This window comes from Bos indicus, chromosome 24 (assembly GCF_029378745.1).
Source record: "Bos indicus isolate NIAB-ARS_2022 breed Sahiwal x Tharparkar chromosome 24, NIAB-ARS_B.indTharparkar_mat_pri_1.0, whole genome shotgun sequence".
Classification (NCBI taxonomy): domain Eukaryota; kingdom Metazoa; phylum Chordata; class Mammalia; order Artiodactyla; family Bovidae; genus Bos; species Bos indicus.
The window spans coordinates 22,527,692-22,543,657 of NC_091783.1; the positions used below are offsets into that span (position 1 = coordinate 22,527,692).

The 15,966-nt window shown below is 41.7% G+C and overlaps 1 protein-coding gene across 20 annotated transcripts in view; it reads right to left on the minus strand.

Moving 5' to 3' along the window:
- DTNA (dystrobrevin alpha) overlaps positions 1–15,966 on the minus strand; it is a 451,246-nt gene that overhangs the window by 14,397 nt on the left and 420,883 nt on the right. For 12 of the 20 annotated variants that reach the window (XM_070778753.1, XM_019986575.2, XM_019986574.2 and 9 more), the window contains 4 exons: positions 12,781–12,877; positions 10,821–10,841; positions 2,308–2,467; positions 353–442 (listed from right to left, as the gene is read on the minus strand). In XM_070778753.1, the coding sequence (XP_070634854.1) occupies positions 353–442; positions 2,308–2,467; positions 10,821–10,841; positions 12,781–12,877 (368 nt within the window). Of the gene's footprint in view, positions 1–352; positions 443–2,307; positions 2,468–9,631; positions 10,842–12,780; positions 12,878–15,966 lie in introns of those variants that run through there. The other 8 variants (XM_019986578.2, XM_019986588.2, XM_019986584.2 and 5 more) reach the window with 2 other exon arrangements.

Here is a 15,966-nt window from a genome sequence, read left to right on the forward strand (position 1 = left end):
ATGGACATGAATTTGAGCAAACTCTGGGAGACAGTGGATGACAGAGAAGCCCAGCGTGCTACAGTCCATGGGGTCGCAGAAAGTTGGATAAGACTTAGAGACCGAACAACAACAAATAAGGTTTAAAGATAATGCTGAAATCTCCAGAGGCCTTTCTTAAAAGTTTACCTATAAAGTGTTAATTATTAAACTCAAGATGGTCTCACATTTCTCACTCAGACAATAAACATCTTAAGAATGCAGAGTTTTCAGCTAAAAAGATGGCACCTAAGTGTTCTATGAGCAGATCCCTAACAGAGGTTATGGGTCCTTCTGCAGTGAGCAGACAGATAAGAGGGGACCAGGGACTCACCAGAATTCAACTCTTTCACGAGAGAGGACATGGTGTTCGTGATGGAATCTGCTGCTACTAGTAAGTCATTCCTTAAATTTCTTCTTGAGCCTTAGGAAAGAATGATAACGGAAAAAAAATTCAATACTCTCCTTTCCCCCCAATTTTTATGCTGTTTATCATTCCCATTGAAATTCTACAGCAAGAAAACTTCCAAGACTTCTTTTCAAAAGTGCTTTGGTTCATTTCCTGAAAAAAAATACTTTGTGTTCAGGGCAATGGCCTTTGATGTATGAAGACATGGCAGCTGATGGGGATTCATACAATTTATTGTTCAAACTGGGACAATTTTACAAGTGAAAGGGGTGGTATTGGTAACAAGAATGAGGACTTCTCTGGTGGTCCAGTGGTTAAGACTTTGCCTTCCAATGTAGGGGGTGCGAGTTCAATCCCTGGTTGGGGATCTAAGGTCCCACACGCCTCACAACCAAAAAACCAAAACGAAACAGAAGCAATATTGTAACAAATTTGATCAAAGTTTTAAAAATGGTCCACATCAAAAAAAAAAAAAAAGTCTTAAAAAAATGACTGGGTGACCTGGCACAAACAGGGATGGTCGCAGGTAAACCGGCATATGTGATCACCCTACTTAGGTATTGCCCTCATAGATGAAAAGTCTGGTTTCCCCACCAGAGCTGTGCCTTCCCAGCAGCTGCTACTGCTGTAGCCATTACCTGGTGGCTGAAGTGCATCAGATTCTGAACTCCAGCATTTCAGCCTCCACTTCCCAGCAGGGCTCCCCAAACTCCCCCGACTATTTCAGGTACCTCTTGGGAATGAGAACCCTGTGCACCGAATGTCCTCAGAGGGTGGAAAAGGCGTGACGATTCTTGCTCCTGCTGCCAATACATGGGCAGAAGATGTATGCCAAATACCCTGACTCGGAACTTAGACCATATTTCTCTATGGTTGAGAAAGATTATTATGAGATTTCCATCACACTAAGGGTTCAAACAGGGCCTTCTCTGGTGGCTCAGTGGTAAAGAATCTGCCTGCCAGTGCAGGAGACTTATGTTTGATCCCTGGGTTGGGAAGATGGCCTGGAGAAGGAAATGGCAACCCACTCCCGTATTCTTGCCTGGGAAATCCCATGGACAGGGGAGTCTACTGTGCTATAGTCCAAGGGGTCGCAAAAGAGTTGGACGTGACTGAGCAACTAAACAATAACAACAGCAAGGGTTAAAAGGATATTTGTGTGCTGGCCTGGGAGCAGGGCAAGGAGCCCAATTGAGGGCTAAGTCCATAATACGTTTAAAAAAGAGGCTCAACATTCCAAATACGTGGCTTACAGATAAACTTCGGCAGGAAGAGAAACAGCCTCGCAGTACATACATGGCTAGAAGAGGCAGCAGTGGGAGAATGCTGTTTGTCATCTCCAATCACTCTCTGCCCTCCTCTGTGAACTGTGGGGGCCTCGCCTCCCAGCCCCAGGACACAGAGGCAATGAGTCAACTCTCTAAGGCATCTGGAAGGTGACTAAGCATCCTTTTCGATTGCCTCTGTGCTAAAGAGATGGGCTTGTTTACTCTCAAATCTTGAGTTTCCTTTCATGTAAAAAGAAGAAAGCCGGAAATATCTTGCAGGATTTTCAAATGGATTACATTCATATAATTTCCTAGGGATACTGTTGGAAGGATTTTTTTTCCTTTCCCTTAAGGAGCAAAGGCTCATTAAAAAAAACAGGGCAGGGCAAGAGAAGCCAGAAGATAAGATGGTGAAGGGATGAACAGATCAGCGTAGGGAGGTGCTAAAAGGTCTTTCAGGCTTGGCTCTGACACAAGCCACGGAACAGTCTAGAACATCTTTGGTATTGGCTCTGGTAACTGTAGAACACGCAATCCTTGGCGACTTTGTTTTTGGTCACATAAAGCAGAACACAGCAAAGTAATACCGATAATAATAGAAATGCCACTTACTTTGTGCAAACGCCTCCTGTACGTCTCCCCCTACCCCCGTGAGTGAGTCCTGAGGCGTGGGGGTCGGGGTGGAGCAGGCGGACGCGGACCGCACCGGCATGGGGATGGGCCTGCTGATGGTGTGGCTAGGGGAGGAGCGGGGGGAGCCTGCCCCCTGGGTCTGGAGAGACAAGGCAAGCCATTAATTTGTTTTCCCCAAGAAGATGCCAAATGCCCTTCCCAGTGCCTCTGTTAAATGTTAAAAACCGTGACAATGGAATCCCAAAGCGAGCTGAAGTTCTAGGTCATGGAGATGGCAATGCTCAACTTGAATTGCAGGTGCAGACCGTTTAGGACCTTACCGGACATAGTCTGGAGTTTGGGTTACAAACCGAAAGCGGAGATTATTAGTACCACGTTCACTGTTCTACGTCATAGATGAGATGTTTGCCCACTTAATGAAACTACTGTTAAGCAGTGATAATTTCAAGGTGTTTATTTTCTCCTTGAAAGAAGATCTATACAGAATAAAAAGACATTAGGAAAAAATTTAAACTCGGAGACTATTTAGGATGGATGTGGTATATTGCTCTTCCTAAATTTTCAACCAGTCTGTCCTGCCATCATCTGCAGAGAATAATTTATAGTGCTTATCATGTCATGCCATATTGTGTGTATTAAATCTCAAATTAAGACTCAAATGAGGTGTAAATTGTTTAGTCCCTACTTTACAGGAAAAGTTGACTGTTGAATTGCTCTGATTCAGGGATTCAAATGAGGATGAGAAACATAGAAATCTTGGTTTCCAGTTTGGGGGTAATGCTTCCTATAGGAATTGTCTTTCTCTTCACCTATGAAAAAGCAATATTCTAGCAGTAAGAACAGTGGGATTTAAAAATGAGTGAAGAAAAAGGAGAAAACAACTTAAAAGTCATTCATCTCCTCACTCCAACCCTCAGCAGGAAATCATTCTGAGACTTGTCACACCTTGAATTTCATAGGTTCGGCTCTGCAGTGAGGTCTCTTGGAATCATTTTCTGTTTTAATAATTAGTTTACAAAGGCAGTCAAGTCAGCACAAACATGAAAATGTAAGAAGTGCATATACAACAGATTAGATGTTCACATAAATTGCATTCCAGCCCGCTGGGGCTGGCCAGGGAGAGTGAGGACTATTTCACAGCAAGCTCCAGAGATTCATCATCACCCCATTCAAACCCCAGACATGCACCACCAGAGCAGTGCTCTGGAGTATTCCATTTAGGTCTTTGCTGTGGGTTCAGCTGCTTGCAGTTAAAACACACAACATCAATCCTGTAAAATGCCATGCTGTTAGCTTTCCAGGGCTCCAGCATCACACATAAAAGTCAAATCTATTAATTGAGAAAAATCCAGAATTAAAAATGAAGCAAAACAGAAAATAACTCATGTGATGCTTGAGGCGCTGAGGATTCCACTCTTTCACTCACAACAGTACCTTGGAGTGGCCCGTGAGGCCCAGAGAAGTGAAGTTTGCCTGCTGGTGATGCTTTGCAGCCCCTTGCCCCAGCCTTCTCCGGGATGGACCTGGTTTACTCTAGCGAACTTGGGCAGCTCAAGGTCATTATGGTGACTCCTCTGCTGATGAGCTACCTGGACACCTCCCTGCATCTCACACCAATAGGTGGTGACTTCACTTTTGAGTCATGCTTCGCCATGTACAAAAGGTTTTCACATACATTCCCACTGGTGTCTCTCCATGACCTACTGAAGTAGGCCCCATTATGCTAAATGTGCCGTCATGGACCACAAGGTTCAGAGAGGTGAAAAGAATTGTCCAGGAGATGGGGCTAGAGGGTCTGGGCTGGGGCCTGAGCCCAGGTGCTCTGCCTGCCCTGGGTTGTAGATGGCCTGGATGGCCTATGGCTGGTGGAGGGTCCCTAAAGGAGACAGGTGTTGATCAGTTCCCCTGAGGTCAGGTGCCTCTCCCTGGCAACCCTCCTGTGTATCCTTTCCAAGACAGGGCCCTTGGCAGGGCTCCTTGCCCCTTCTCATCTGTTTTCTTTACCAAGGACCCAGATGCAGATGGCAGGAGGGACTGGCCATGAGAAGCTGGACAGGGGGGTTGAAGGAAGAAGACTTCTCTTGGCTACACAGGGTGGGTTACCTTCTCTACCCTGGAAGCCACATCCTCTTCCGTGATAGGAGGTTCATAATAATAATAAAACTCCACTCTTGTATGCAATTTATAGTCTCTAGAGCATATCGGCATGCCTTAGTTTGCTTTATTCTCTCACTAATAAGTGCTAGGCATGATAGTAGCTTATGTCTCAATAGCAACTGATGGTCTAGAAAGCACCTTAATCCCATCTATTTCACTTAATCCTCTCAACAACCACTTGAGGTATGAGTACTCCCATTTTTTAGGTTAGCAAGACTCAGAGGTCATAATCACCCAAGGTCTCCGAGCTAGTGAAGGACAGAGATGAAATGGACCCCCCAGCCTTTAGCCCACAAGGCCAGGGTTTTCCTACATCACCACAGCTACTTCTCAGGATTGTGGGCACTGGGACCAACCTTCACATGCTTCCATTGCTGTTTCGAAACATACTGTCACTAATGTTGAAAGGGTGAGCTACCCAAAGGCTCAGAAGATGCAGGACAAGGATGCACTGGAGAGTGTGTTGGAGCAGTGGTCTACGGCTTTCTGCTGGGCTATGCAGTAGAACCTTCTAGTTACTGCTCATGGAGAGCAGTGTGAGTGCCAGAGTGGCAGAAGAGCCTTTGGGCTGTTTATCAATCAGTTCAGAAATACAGGCCCCCCGTCTCTTATCTGCAAATATGAAATCCAATGGGCTACATGTGTTGTTTCCTAACTGCTATGAGGCTACTTATGTGGTATCTGCACTGTATTGAGTTTCTAAAACCAGATTCTGAGTTCTGGAGCATCTCTGGACCCAGTGATTTTGGATATGGGGCTGTGGGCCTGTGTTTCAGTATCTGATGTTACTGGGGCTGTAGTGCATGCCAGCCCTGCTCACACCTGTGCCACTGGATTCTGTACCATATGATGTTCCTGGGGCTGCTGCCACAGGGTACCACAGGGCACCATGCCACCTTTGGGTACCACACTGGCCTCCGCTCTCCCTGCTTAACACCATGTCTCCAAAGCCAACTTTCCCTACCCCTTTCTGCCTCTTTCCTGTCTTCAAAACTCCCATGAGTAGACTTGTGTTAAGAGAAAAATAACAGATTGTGGTTATATGTTAAGGGAAAAACAATTGACTGAGTCTAAATTACACCCATGTGTGAATGACTAACAGCTACTATCTCCTAAATGAATTTCTAATTGGTGCAATTACAAGCAGTCTGATTGTGTGAAGAAATTAGGTGGATGATTCGGTGCTGAAGTAAAGATTCAGCTGCATCTTTTCCCCAGTCATGACCAGCCTTTACCCGGACCTGGGGGTAGAATCCTGGCTCCCTGGGTTATCAGGGCCCACCTCCCTCTGTCAGCACTCGATGACAGTAGACACCAGGGGCTTTGCTGGTGGCTCAGATGGTAAAGCATCTGCCTGCAATGCAGGAGACCTGGGTTTGATCCTTGGGTCACGAAGATCCCCTGAAGAAGGGAATGGCAACCCACTCCAGTATTCTTGCCTGGAGAATTCCATGGATGGAGCCTGGCAGGCTACAGTCCATGGTATCACAAAGAGTGACTAACACTTTCACTTTCAGACTTACTGCTGGGAACACCATCTCAGGCCTTCCTGACTACTGTTCTTGCTGGACCACTAGGGAAGGCAGTTATCTCTTAGCTTTGGGGTAGAAGACTGAATATGGTACAGTTTCATTTTCACAGGTGTATCCTGTAGCGAACTGTGGCCTCTGGCCTGGTCATGAGGCATGGCCGTTGGGTAACAACTTTAGAAGAGTTAGAGTGAATAATCTCTGTGAACATCCTTTCTGGGAAATTACTCAGTGATTAATGGAGCAAAGACTTAAGGGACAATGGTCCATGCAGATCAATATATAGATTTCAAATTCCTGAGGAGAGAGTTGATTTATGGATGAAGGAAACAATTCATCATACTTGGCAAATTTAAAATAGCTCTCTTCCCAGAGAATAAATGAAAAATTCATTTCTACCCTCCGTTCTCTGAGAATCCACTCAACCTGCTGTTGTATCAATTTTTAAAAAGTGTGACAAGATCCATAAATTTTCTGATTTTTTTCCAGGAAGGATTTGGGTTTCCACTCTGTCCCAGAAAGGAATGAGGCTTCAGGGGAAGTGCCCAGTGTCACTTTGTGGAACCAGCACCATCTAGAGGAATGGCCAAGCAGATGGTCAAGAGACAAGGGGAGGTGGTACTATGGACTCTCCCCAACCCAGGTCACCCACTCCCCGAAAGTCAGCCTCTCAAGTTTGGTGGAGAAAGCAGCACAGTCAGGCCTGCCTGATTTTATGTGGCTGCCTGTTTAGTGACATCCAACCCTTTTCTCATCCTTTCTTCCAAACCACCCTGATTATCATCACAGGGCTTCATGTGGGGATGCAGATGAGGTGCCTAATTCTGATTGGTCAGACAGGAAGCACCATGTGCCTTGCGTCTTACAGCAGAGATTTCCAGGCAGAAAAGAGGAAGCACTGTGGGAGACAGAGGAGCATTCCAGGGCTTGGAGTACCAGGGAAAGGCCTGGGGAGTCTGAGGGGTACTGCAGACATGCTGGGGTAGCCAGTGGGGTTGATACACCAGGCTTGCTGTGAGGAGTGGAACAGATGAAGCCGGAAAGAGCTGGAGCCAGGTGTGGGGGCCTCCAGCGTCATTAAAGGGGCTTAGCCTTTATCCTGAACTAGAGGATCATTTTGTAAGGTTTTTTAAACAGAGAAGCAATTTTTACTTTTCGAGAATTAGTTAACAATCCCTAATTTAAAAGAAATGTGAGAGATAGAAAGAGAAAGAGGAGAGAAACAGAGAGAAGAGGAGAGGAGAGAGAGAGAGAGAGAGAGAGGCTGGGGAGGTCTGTTTTTGAACACAGATTTCAGTCCTAATATTACAGTCAATTATTTCTGATGTGAATCATCCCCATCCCTATTCATTCGTGATCAGTTCCCTACTCCATAGGCTACCCACCAGAGAGGACAAGCAGGGGAAATGATGGAAGGTGAACCTAAGCTGGTAAAATCTATTATTTCTGACCTGTGCATATTTCACAATATGTTTGGAAGAGGCAGGAACCTAAGTGACCATGATTTCCCCAGGGAATTGGGCCATTCAGTTGTAAACAGAGAATAGAATACAGCAGGAGATGGAACTGGGAATGGTGTGTGACTTTCTTCCCCTGACTGAGACACTAGCTAATGTGAGAAAGAGTATGTGTGTGTGTGTGTGTGTGTGTAAAATGTGGGTCAAATGAGAAAAGCTTATATATTCTGATGTATATGTGTACACATAGATACATACATTTATCCTTATATCTGATATGCACAGAGCATTTTACAAAGTGCTTTTACATCTATTATCTTTTTGAATCTTTACAACAACCCTGAGACCCATGTATTATCAGTATGTTTGAGATAAATTGCTAGGAAGTTCATTGACTTACTCAAGATCTTAGCGCTGTGAGTAAGGAACTTAGACCACTATAACTCAGGGCTAACTCCAGTAATCTTTCTAAGAAAATTATTATTGAGATCCTACTTTCTGAACTCAAAGTCAGGATACTTGATTTTAGACCAGGTCATGGTCTTTGGCACTGGAAACATATTAGAAACTTGGGAACATACCGTCACTGCTATTATATCCCAGCCGCCTTCATTATTAAACTTTTTATGAGTGTTCTTTTTATGGTTCCTTCAATAAATCTTAAAAATACACAAAGAAGAAAGAGGGTAGGATAATTTCGACTCAAGTTTGTAAAAAAATTTATTGCTTATGAGACCATAATCATCATCATATTATATTACAGGCACTATTTCTTTTTTAAAAAAATTCATGTTCTCTCCTGAAGGGGAATAAATTCATGCATTACCTCGAACAAGAAACAGTATAAGTAGGAATTATATATACCAGTATAATAAAATACATTGAACCACACAGACTTATGATAAAGCAAGTAGAGGTTATTAAATCAAGCACAATTTGTTGTGTGTGGTGTCTTAAATCTGATTTTACAAAGAGACTGTCCCCAGAGGGGAAAGGCTCATAAATAAAAACAGAATTTAGAAGCAGACGCCAGACTAAAACTTCTAAATTCTCTCCTTAGATCATGTTATACTATGAGAAGTCTATAAATTCAGATGGTATTTGTTTATTTCCTTGTAGAACTGCCTCTGCAGGATTGGGACATATGGGGTTCTGTCTTTAGTTCTGACTGAAGGTCAGTATAAGGATCAGCCACATGAAATCTACTACTGCATGTGTCTGCATTATTATTCACTCCTCCTCTGGTAAAGCTCTGAGTGAAATTTCCTTTTCATATTGTATGCCAACAGAAACTTTGGCCCCTTGAGGACTGACATTTCTGTTCTGATAAAACTACCAATTATGTTTTCCCTTTTTTGCCTCATTGCTAGAAAGCTCAGAGTAACACCCCTGTCCCTTAAGATAAGCATATTTGCATTTTCTTCAGTGTTTGATTTTTCTATTTCTATTTTATGAAGTCATTGTTTATGTCTTTAGTTAGTTGTAAGCTGCCTTGGGTCCTTTTGGAAAAGAGACTTGAATATAAGCAAAGACATGAGTAAGACTGCAAAGACTCCTCCGACCTAGACAATGCATCGTTGACATGTCTGGGTGTTGCCAATAGTGGTCTTTAACCTAGGCAGCGATAACCACTGCTGGCTGACATTCAGTGATGCTGCAGCTGTTGAGGGCTCAGCGGGGGAGGAGCTGGAGGGGAAGCAGGCAGTAACGCAGTAATGGACGCTGCCATGGTTTGGCTCTATGCATCCATCTGTTTATGAACGTCCTGGTCCACTGAGCCTTTCAAGAATGCGTTGCCTTGGAAATGGAAGAGAGAGGGTCCCCAAAGGACAATGGCTAAAGCCAGGCTGACTGACTGCAGGGTGTTACCCTCTGCCTCCACTAGGAGGAGTAAGGTTATAGTTGAGCTTTCTTTCTATTTTCTATGCACATGCTGAGTAAGAGACAGGAAGGAAGAGAGGCTGTTTGCAGGAAAGGACCATGAGATGGCATTTTTCTTTACCATGATCTAAGTGTTTCGTATGTACAATAGCAACACCCCAGGTATGAATTTATGGGCAATTATACAGGCAGCAAATGTGTGTCCTTTACCCAGGGGGGCTGTCTCTCATTAAAATTTGACTTCAGTTTAGTGAAGTAACTTTGTTCACAAAATACAAATAATGTAATACATTGTCTTTATTGTCTGACATTACAGATTCGTTTTACACTTTCCTTTTTTTTTTTTACAGACCATGGGAATGAAGGGTAAAAATGTGTCCAGCATTTTGCAAACATTCTTTGTTACACACAAACACGCACAATGAATAATAGGAAAGAGAATACAGAAGAATGAAAGGGTATGTTGAAATCAGACAGGCTGTGGTTGTCATGGATCCATGGAAATAATGTCAAACTTTTTGATAAGACTGGCAGGTGGGATATATTGTCATACACAGCTCGGTACATGCACTGGGAATGAAAGCTGCTTTTATTTTGGTTTTTTTTGTTTTATTCTTATTGTATTTTGAGCACGTTGCTCCCTCTGCTGGCTTCTGCACCAGGCCACGTGGTCAGACAGAGGGCTTCAGTTCAGCTACAGTTACAGAGCCACAGGGTTCATATTTCCAGGGAAGATGTATGTAACCCCTTGTGAACTCCTAGAGCAGAAAGGTGCTTGGTGATAAGATAAAGGCTGAAAGTTATCTATTCTTTGGAGATGATCGTCAACCAATGGTAGGTATATTCTAGTCTGAGAAGTGAACAGTTAGAGTTCAGTCTTTCTCTTATTAGACTGAGCACTTAATGGTGAGCAGTGGGGAACAGGGCTTAGTAATTAGGCAATGAGAGGAGAAGTAATTGGCTGATTTTTACAAAAAGAAGTTCCACACCTTTTCAGTAAAATGGAAACTGAACTGAACATTCACAGGATGAGCGGATGTCAAGGTTAGCTTCTGAGTGCTAACTGAGGTAGAACCTCAGTGGGTTCCATCTAATGGACCATTAGTAATTGTGGTGAGTGTCTTTCTATTAAGAGAAGGGTCTGATCAACGACCCAGAAAAAGCATGAGACTGCTTTGAAACTTAGACCCTGGAGCTCTAAAGAGTTTCCAACAAATTAAATATGTTCCCTGTTCTAAAAGATGTAATAGCTCTTCTTTTGATGTTGATGGTAGTTATAAAAAATGCTAAATTTTATGTGTCTCAATTCAAGCACTACATTGAAAAGGAAGCAAATTAGTATAATTTTTTTTTTCTCTTTCCAAACTGAAGCATGAACATACATTAGAGGCAAAAGCAATGAGAAAAACGGCAGGACGGCAGGCCCCTCCACTGTTAGTTAAGACCTGCAGTAGGGCACATAACTTACTCCCTGCTTCAATTCTTCTTCCTACAGAAAGATTGAATCAATAATGGTTAGGTTACCCAGGGTTCCAATAAGAGCATGTACACAGTGTGAAGGAATAAAGGTGGGGGAAATCAAGCCTCTTCTACCTTGGGTACTTAGAGTTCCAAGTCTATTTAGGTATTTGAAACTATGGACCTGTCTCTTTCCTCCACGTGTCTAATCATCTTTCAACGTGATTTCTCTCCTTATCCTGCAATGGGTACATCCTGATAGAATAGACTACACTCAGGCTACAGTGATGCCAAGATGGCTGGTGGTAAACAGACTCCTCTCCCATTGCTAAAGCGACAGAAGCATAAACGTAGAACCAGAGGGCTGTTTTCAGTTCCCTGTCATTCGGTGACGGGAAAGATGGGACAGGTCCACTTTATTTGGTATATGTGGGGGAAAAAAACCAGAAAAAGCGTGTCTGGATCATCAAATGAGATAATAGGGCAGAAACAGCAAGAGGTTATTAATTATCTGGTCCTGTCTTAACATGGGCTTCCCTGGTGGCTCAGATGGTAAAGAATCTGCCTGCACTACAGGAGACCCAGGCTTGATCCCTGGTTCAGGAAGATCCCCTGGAGAAGGGAATGGCAACCCACCCCAGTATTCTTGCCTGGAGAAGTCCATGGACAGAGGACAGATAGTACAACAAAAACTGAATTTTATACTTTATATGTCTGATACAATGAAAAGTAAATTTTGTTCAGTAAAGATAAAGCATTTCCGATACTGATGGCAGGAAAAGTCAACTACAGGAATAAAGAGTAAAGAAAAGAAAAGAAAAAAGAGTGTTACATTTTCATCAGTGCCTGGGAGACAGTAGGTTTCAACAAATATCTGTTAACTGTTATTTAAGTTTTGAAATTAAAAAATAAATACATAAAAGAAATGAAGGGAGGGAGAAAGAAAAGTAAGAAAGAGAAAGGGAAGGAAAAGAAGGGAAAGGAAAGGGAAGAAAGAAAGAAAAAGAAAGAAAGAAAGAAATACAGAAACAATAAATGATGGGGTGTCAGGGATATAGGGGAGCCATAGACTGAAAGATAAGACATCTTGTCTTGCAAGTGAGCTGTCCCAGAGACTTTGTCTGTGTTACTCTAACATAAGCTTTAGTTCCTGCCTTTGGCATGTCACTGGTTCATGCTTGTTTATATCAGGCAGGATGGCCACAGAGCACCAAAATGTCCACGGGAGCCATCAGGGACATGTGGCCATACGAGTCTACTTTTGAGTTGAAATGCAACTTTGTGCACACTGACGAAGGGACTAAGATTTATGAAAGAAAGAATGCCAGTTCCCAATGAGAATTATTATTATAACACTCTGCAGACCATCTTATTACATGCTCCACTTGTAGAAAAGTGAAGGAGATATTCCCATTTATGCTTTGCATTTGAAACCCATAGGAATTATGTGACTTGCTGCGAAAGCCACACAGATTTGATAACATTTACTGAAATGAAAAAAGTTACTCCTCTTAATAAAACTATAATCACCAAAATTATTTTAATGTCTGTATCTTCATTTTCTGAATTAGATATGAGCTTCAGTTCAGTTTAGTCAGAACTGCTGAAAGCTATGAAATGTGAAATATTTTTGAATAAATTCAGTTTTAGTAATATTACTTCCAAGGACAAAAGGAACTGGAAATGAGCCAACTGGAAATAACTTATGCCATGAAGGTCGTCAGTAGTCTGCTTCCATGAAATAGATAAGAATGAACCCTACAATTGATCTTATCATTTGATGTGTCTAAGAAAAGATACTAAAACTCAGTTTGAAACCACTTTTTGGGGGAGGAAATCACATATATAGTAATTGGAAAAACCATTGCACATTAGGTGCAAATTTTAAAATGTATTTTATTTATTAATTTTTTTTTTTTAACAAATGCCATAGTCGTAGGTCTAGGAAATAGCTATGTGAAACATCTTACCTTTAGTAGTTTCATGAGACCTTCTAACTGGACCATTAGCTCTCTCCGGCTCTCCTGGAGGGCAGACATTCTCTGCTCCAGCTCGTCCTTGCGCTGTCTAAGAAAGAAGTAGTAATTGTCGTTAGAAACAGCACTCAACTCACTGAGCTAATCACGTTTCCCAGTCTTGAGGCAGGGCAGCGGTGGACACTAGAAAAAGGGCATCTCTGGGTCTTTGACATGGTTACCTGGCAGGGAAATGTCAAATGAATGCACAGTTATAGCTTGTTAGTCATTTAGTTGAGTGTGACTCTTTGGGACCCCACGGACTGTAGCCTGCCAGGCTCCTCTGTCTTTGGAATTCTCCAGGCAAGAATGCTGGAGTGGGTAGCCATTCCTTTCTCCAGAGAACCTTCCTGACCCAGGGGCTGTACCTGAGTCTCTTGGAGAAGGAAATGGCAACCCACTCCAGTGTTCTTGCCTAGAGAATCCCAGGGACAGAGGAGCCTGATGGACTATAGTCCATGGGGTCCCAAAGAGTCACACACGACTTAGCGACTATCACTCATTCCTGCATTGCAAGCAGATTCTTTACCATTTGAGATACCAGAGCAGCCAGGTATATGTTTAATTGTTAAAAGTCACAGTAAAACAAAATTAAAATCCTACTGGATATTTACCCTCATCTATCCTGAATTAACCATTTAATAAAATATTTTCTGAATGCTAATTATGTCATGGGCTCTGTGCTGTGCCACTGGGTCCTCAGATAACAAACAAAAACCAAACTGCCACTGAAAAAGGCCAAACCCACAGATCTTCCAAGGCCAAGGACCCTCACAGAAAATACTGATTACTTTAGTGTCTGGAAATCAGATTTAGAAAAGTAAAATTTTCATTTTTAAGAATTGTTCAATTCTTAGTATGCAATGTGGTGCCTTTCAGAGGAGAACTTTTACTTGTACACAGTTTTATAGTCGATCTAAATTTTCTGGTTTGGGTTTGGCTGCTTAGAGTGAAGTCAGAAAAAAGGAGTTCCTACACAATTGTTGCAATAATCTACAAGGTTTGTGTTTGCTTAACTTTGTTTTGCAAAACTTCTATCAGCTGTCAACAAGAATGAAAGCCAGGAAGGACACAAATACTAATGATCCACATTTCTGAAGTATATTTTCCAAATCGATTTCAATCTCTTATTTCATGACTGCTAGTGAAAAAATGATATATACAATTTATTCCTTGCCCCAAGGACTTCTAATTCTGAAATATTAGAAATTATATTTTTAAAAATGTATGGATGCCTTAACCACACATGTGTTAATGTATGAATGGACATGTCTAGCGTCAATGACACAGGCATAATATTAAGTGGAGCTTATAGCAGGGGCTCTGAAATGAAAAACGGACCACATAAAACTGTCACACTGGGTTAGGTCAGTGACTCATCCCGTTGAAAGATACTTTGTGGGAGGACAGGTGATGGATATAAATGAGACGTTTCTAATTTGCTTTAATATAGGCTTTCTCTATAATGATTTATGAATTTAAAATTTATAAACATGTCACTTTTAAAATATATTTGTATTTTTGACTTTTATTGCTACTTAAGGTTTATTTTGAGAGAAATCCTTCTGTTGATTTTCTTTACAATTGCCCCTTTTCTGAATCTTGAGGATAAGGAACACCATAATTTTATAGACCTTAATGGTACCCTATTTTAGTCTTTTGTCTTGCTGGTCTGTAGAATTCTAATTCTGAAAAAGTCTTGCCGAATTCAACAATATTCTTCAGTGACAACTCCATTAGCGGTTTTTTCCTTTGACCTTGTCTGCACATGGTGTTCCAGCTACATCCTCGGTAGGGCTTGGCAGAAGGCAGATAATGCTTCTGATTTATTTCCAGTTCTCGTCTAGATGCTGTTTTGTAATTTTTGGCCTTTTGAGAGCTAAAGGCCAAAAGCACTTTGAGGGGAAGGTTAAAGCAAACTCTTCAAATTATAGATAAGAAGTATTAAAAGAAGCATCTAAAAACCATCAGAAAAAATTAACTTATAGTAATGTATAATTAATCAATATTGAAATAGCCTTATTTGTATTTATCTTAAGTAATACTCTTTCAAAACATGACATTTACTCTTTCATGCATTGCATTGAAATAAATTAAAAAAATTTATTTAATAATGTCTTCTCTGTAAGTGTTTACACCAATGGTTACCAAATGTGGGTTTGATAACAAAAGTGTGGTGCAGCCTCCAGTGTTCCAAGGAACACTGAGAAAACCTGGACTAAATAGTGATTTTATTTTCTTAGAGCTAAATATATCATCTCTAAAAGAATGCCTTTTATTCTGATATTCTGTCAGATTATTTTTAATTTTGTGTGTATTAAAACCTACTTTCTTTAGGAGAATGTTGGGATAATAGGCAAAATTTTTAATATGAACTGTATATTGCTTAGTCACTCAGTTGTGTCTGTCTCTTTGGACTGTATGACCCCATGGAATGTAGCCCACCAAGCACCTCTGTCCATGGAGTTCTCCAGGCAAGAATATTCGAGTGGGTTGCCATACTGTCTTCCAGGGGATCTTCCCAACCCAGAGACTGAACCCAGATCTCCCACATGGCAGGTGGATTCTTTACCATCTGAGCCACCAGGGAAGGCTGAACTGTATATTAATAATAGATAATCATAATAAATATCAATATTAACTTTTCTGAGTTTGATGATGATACCATAGTTATAGAAGAGAATGTCTTTCTTTCTTCTTAGAAAATACATACATAAGTATTTAGGGGTAAAGGATTTTGATGTCTGCATTTTACTCTCAAATGGCTCATCAAAAACGTGTGTGTAGTTTACATATGTAAACATATATAGGGAGATAGAGAAGAGTGCGACAAAATGTTTGCACTTCCTAGGTGAAGCGTAGAAGGGAAATTTAGTGTGATATTCTTAAAAATCTTCTGTAGGTGTGAATTGTTTTTCAAAATAAAATGTTAAAAAATATACTGCATTCATGAAACATGCTAACAGGTGATGGTAGTTGAAAGATGTCATTGTAGGGAGTTTCCTGGTGGTCCAGTGATTAAGAATCTGCCAGCCAATGCAAGGGACACGAGTTTGATCCCTGGTCCAAGAAGATCCCACCTGCCATGGAGCAACTAAGCCCTGCACCACAACTACTGAGCCTGCGCTCTACAGCCTGTGC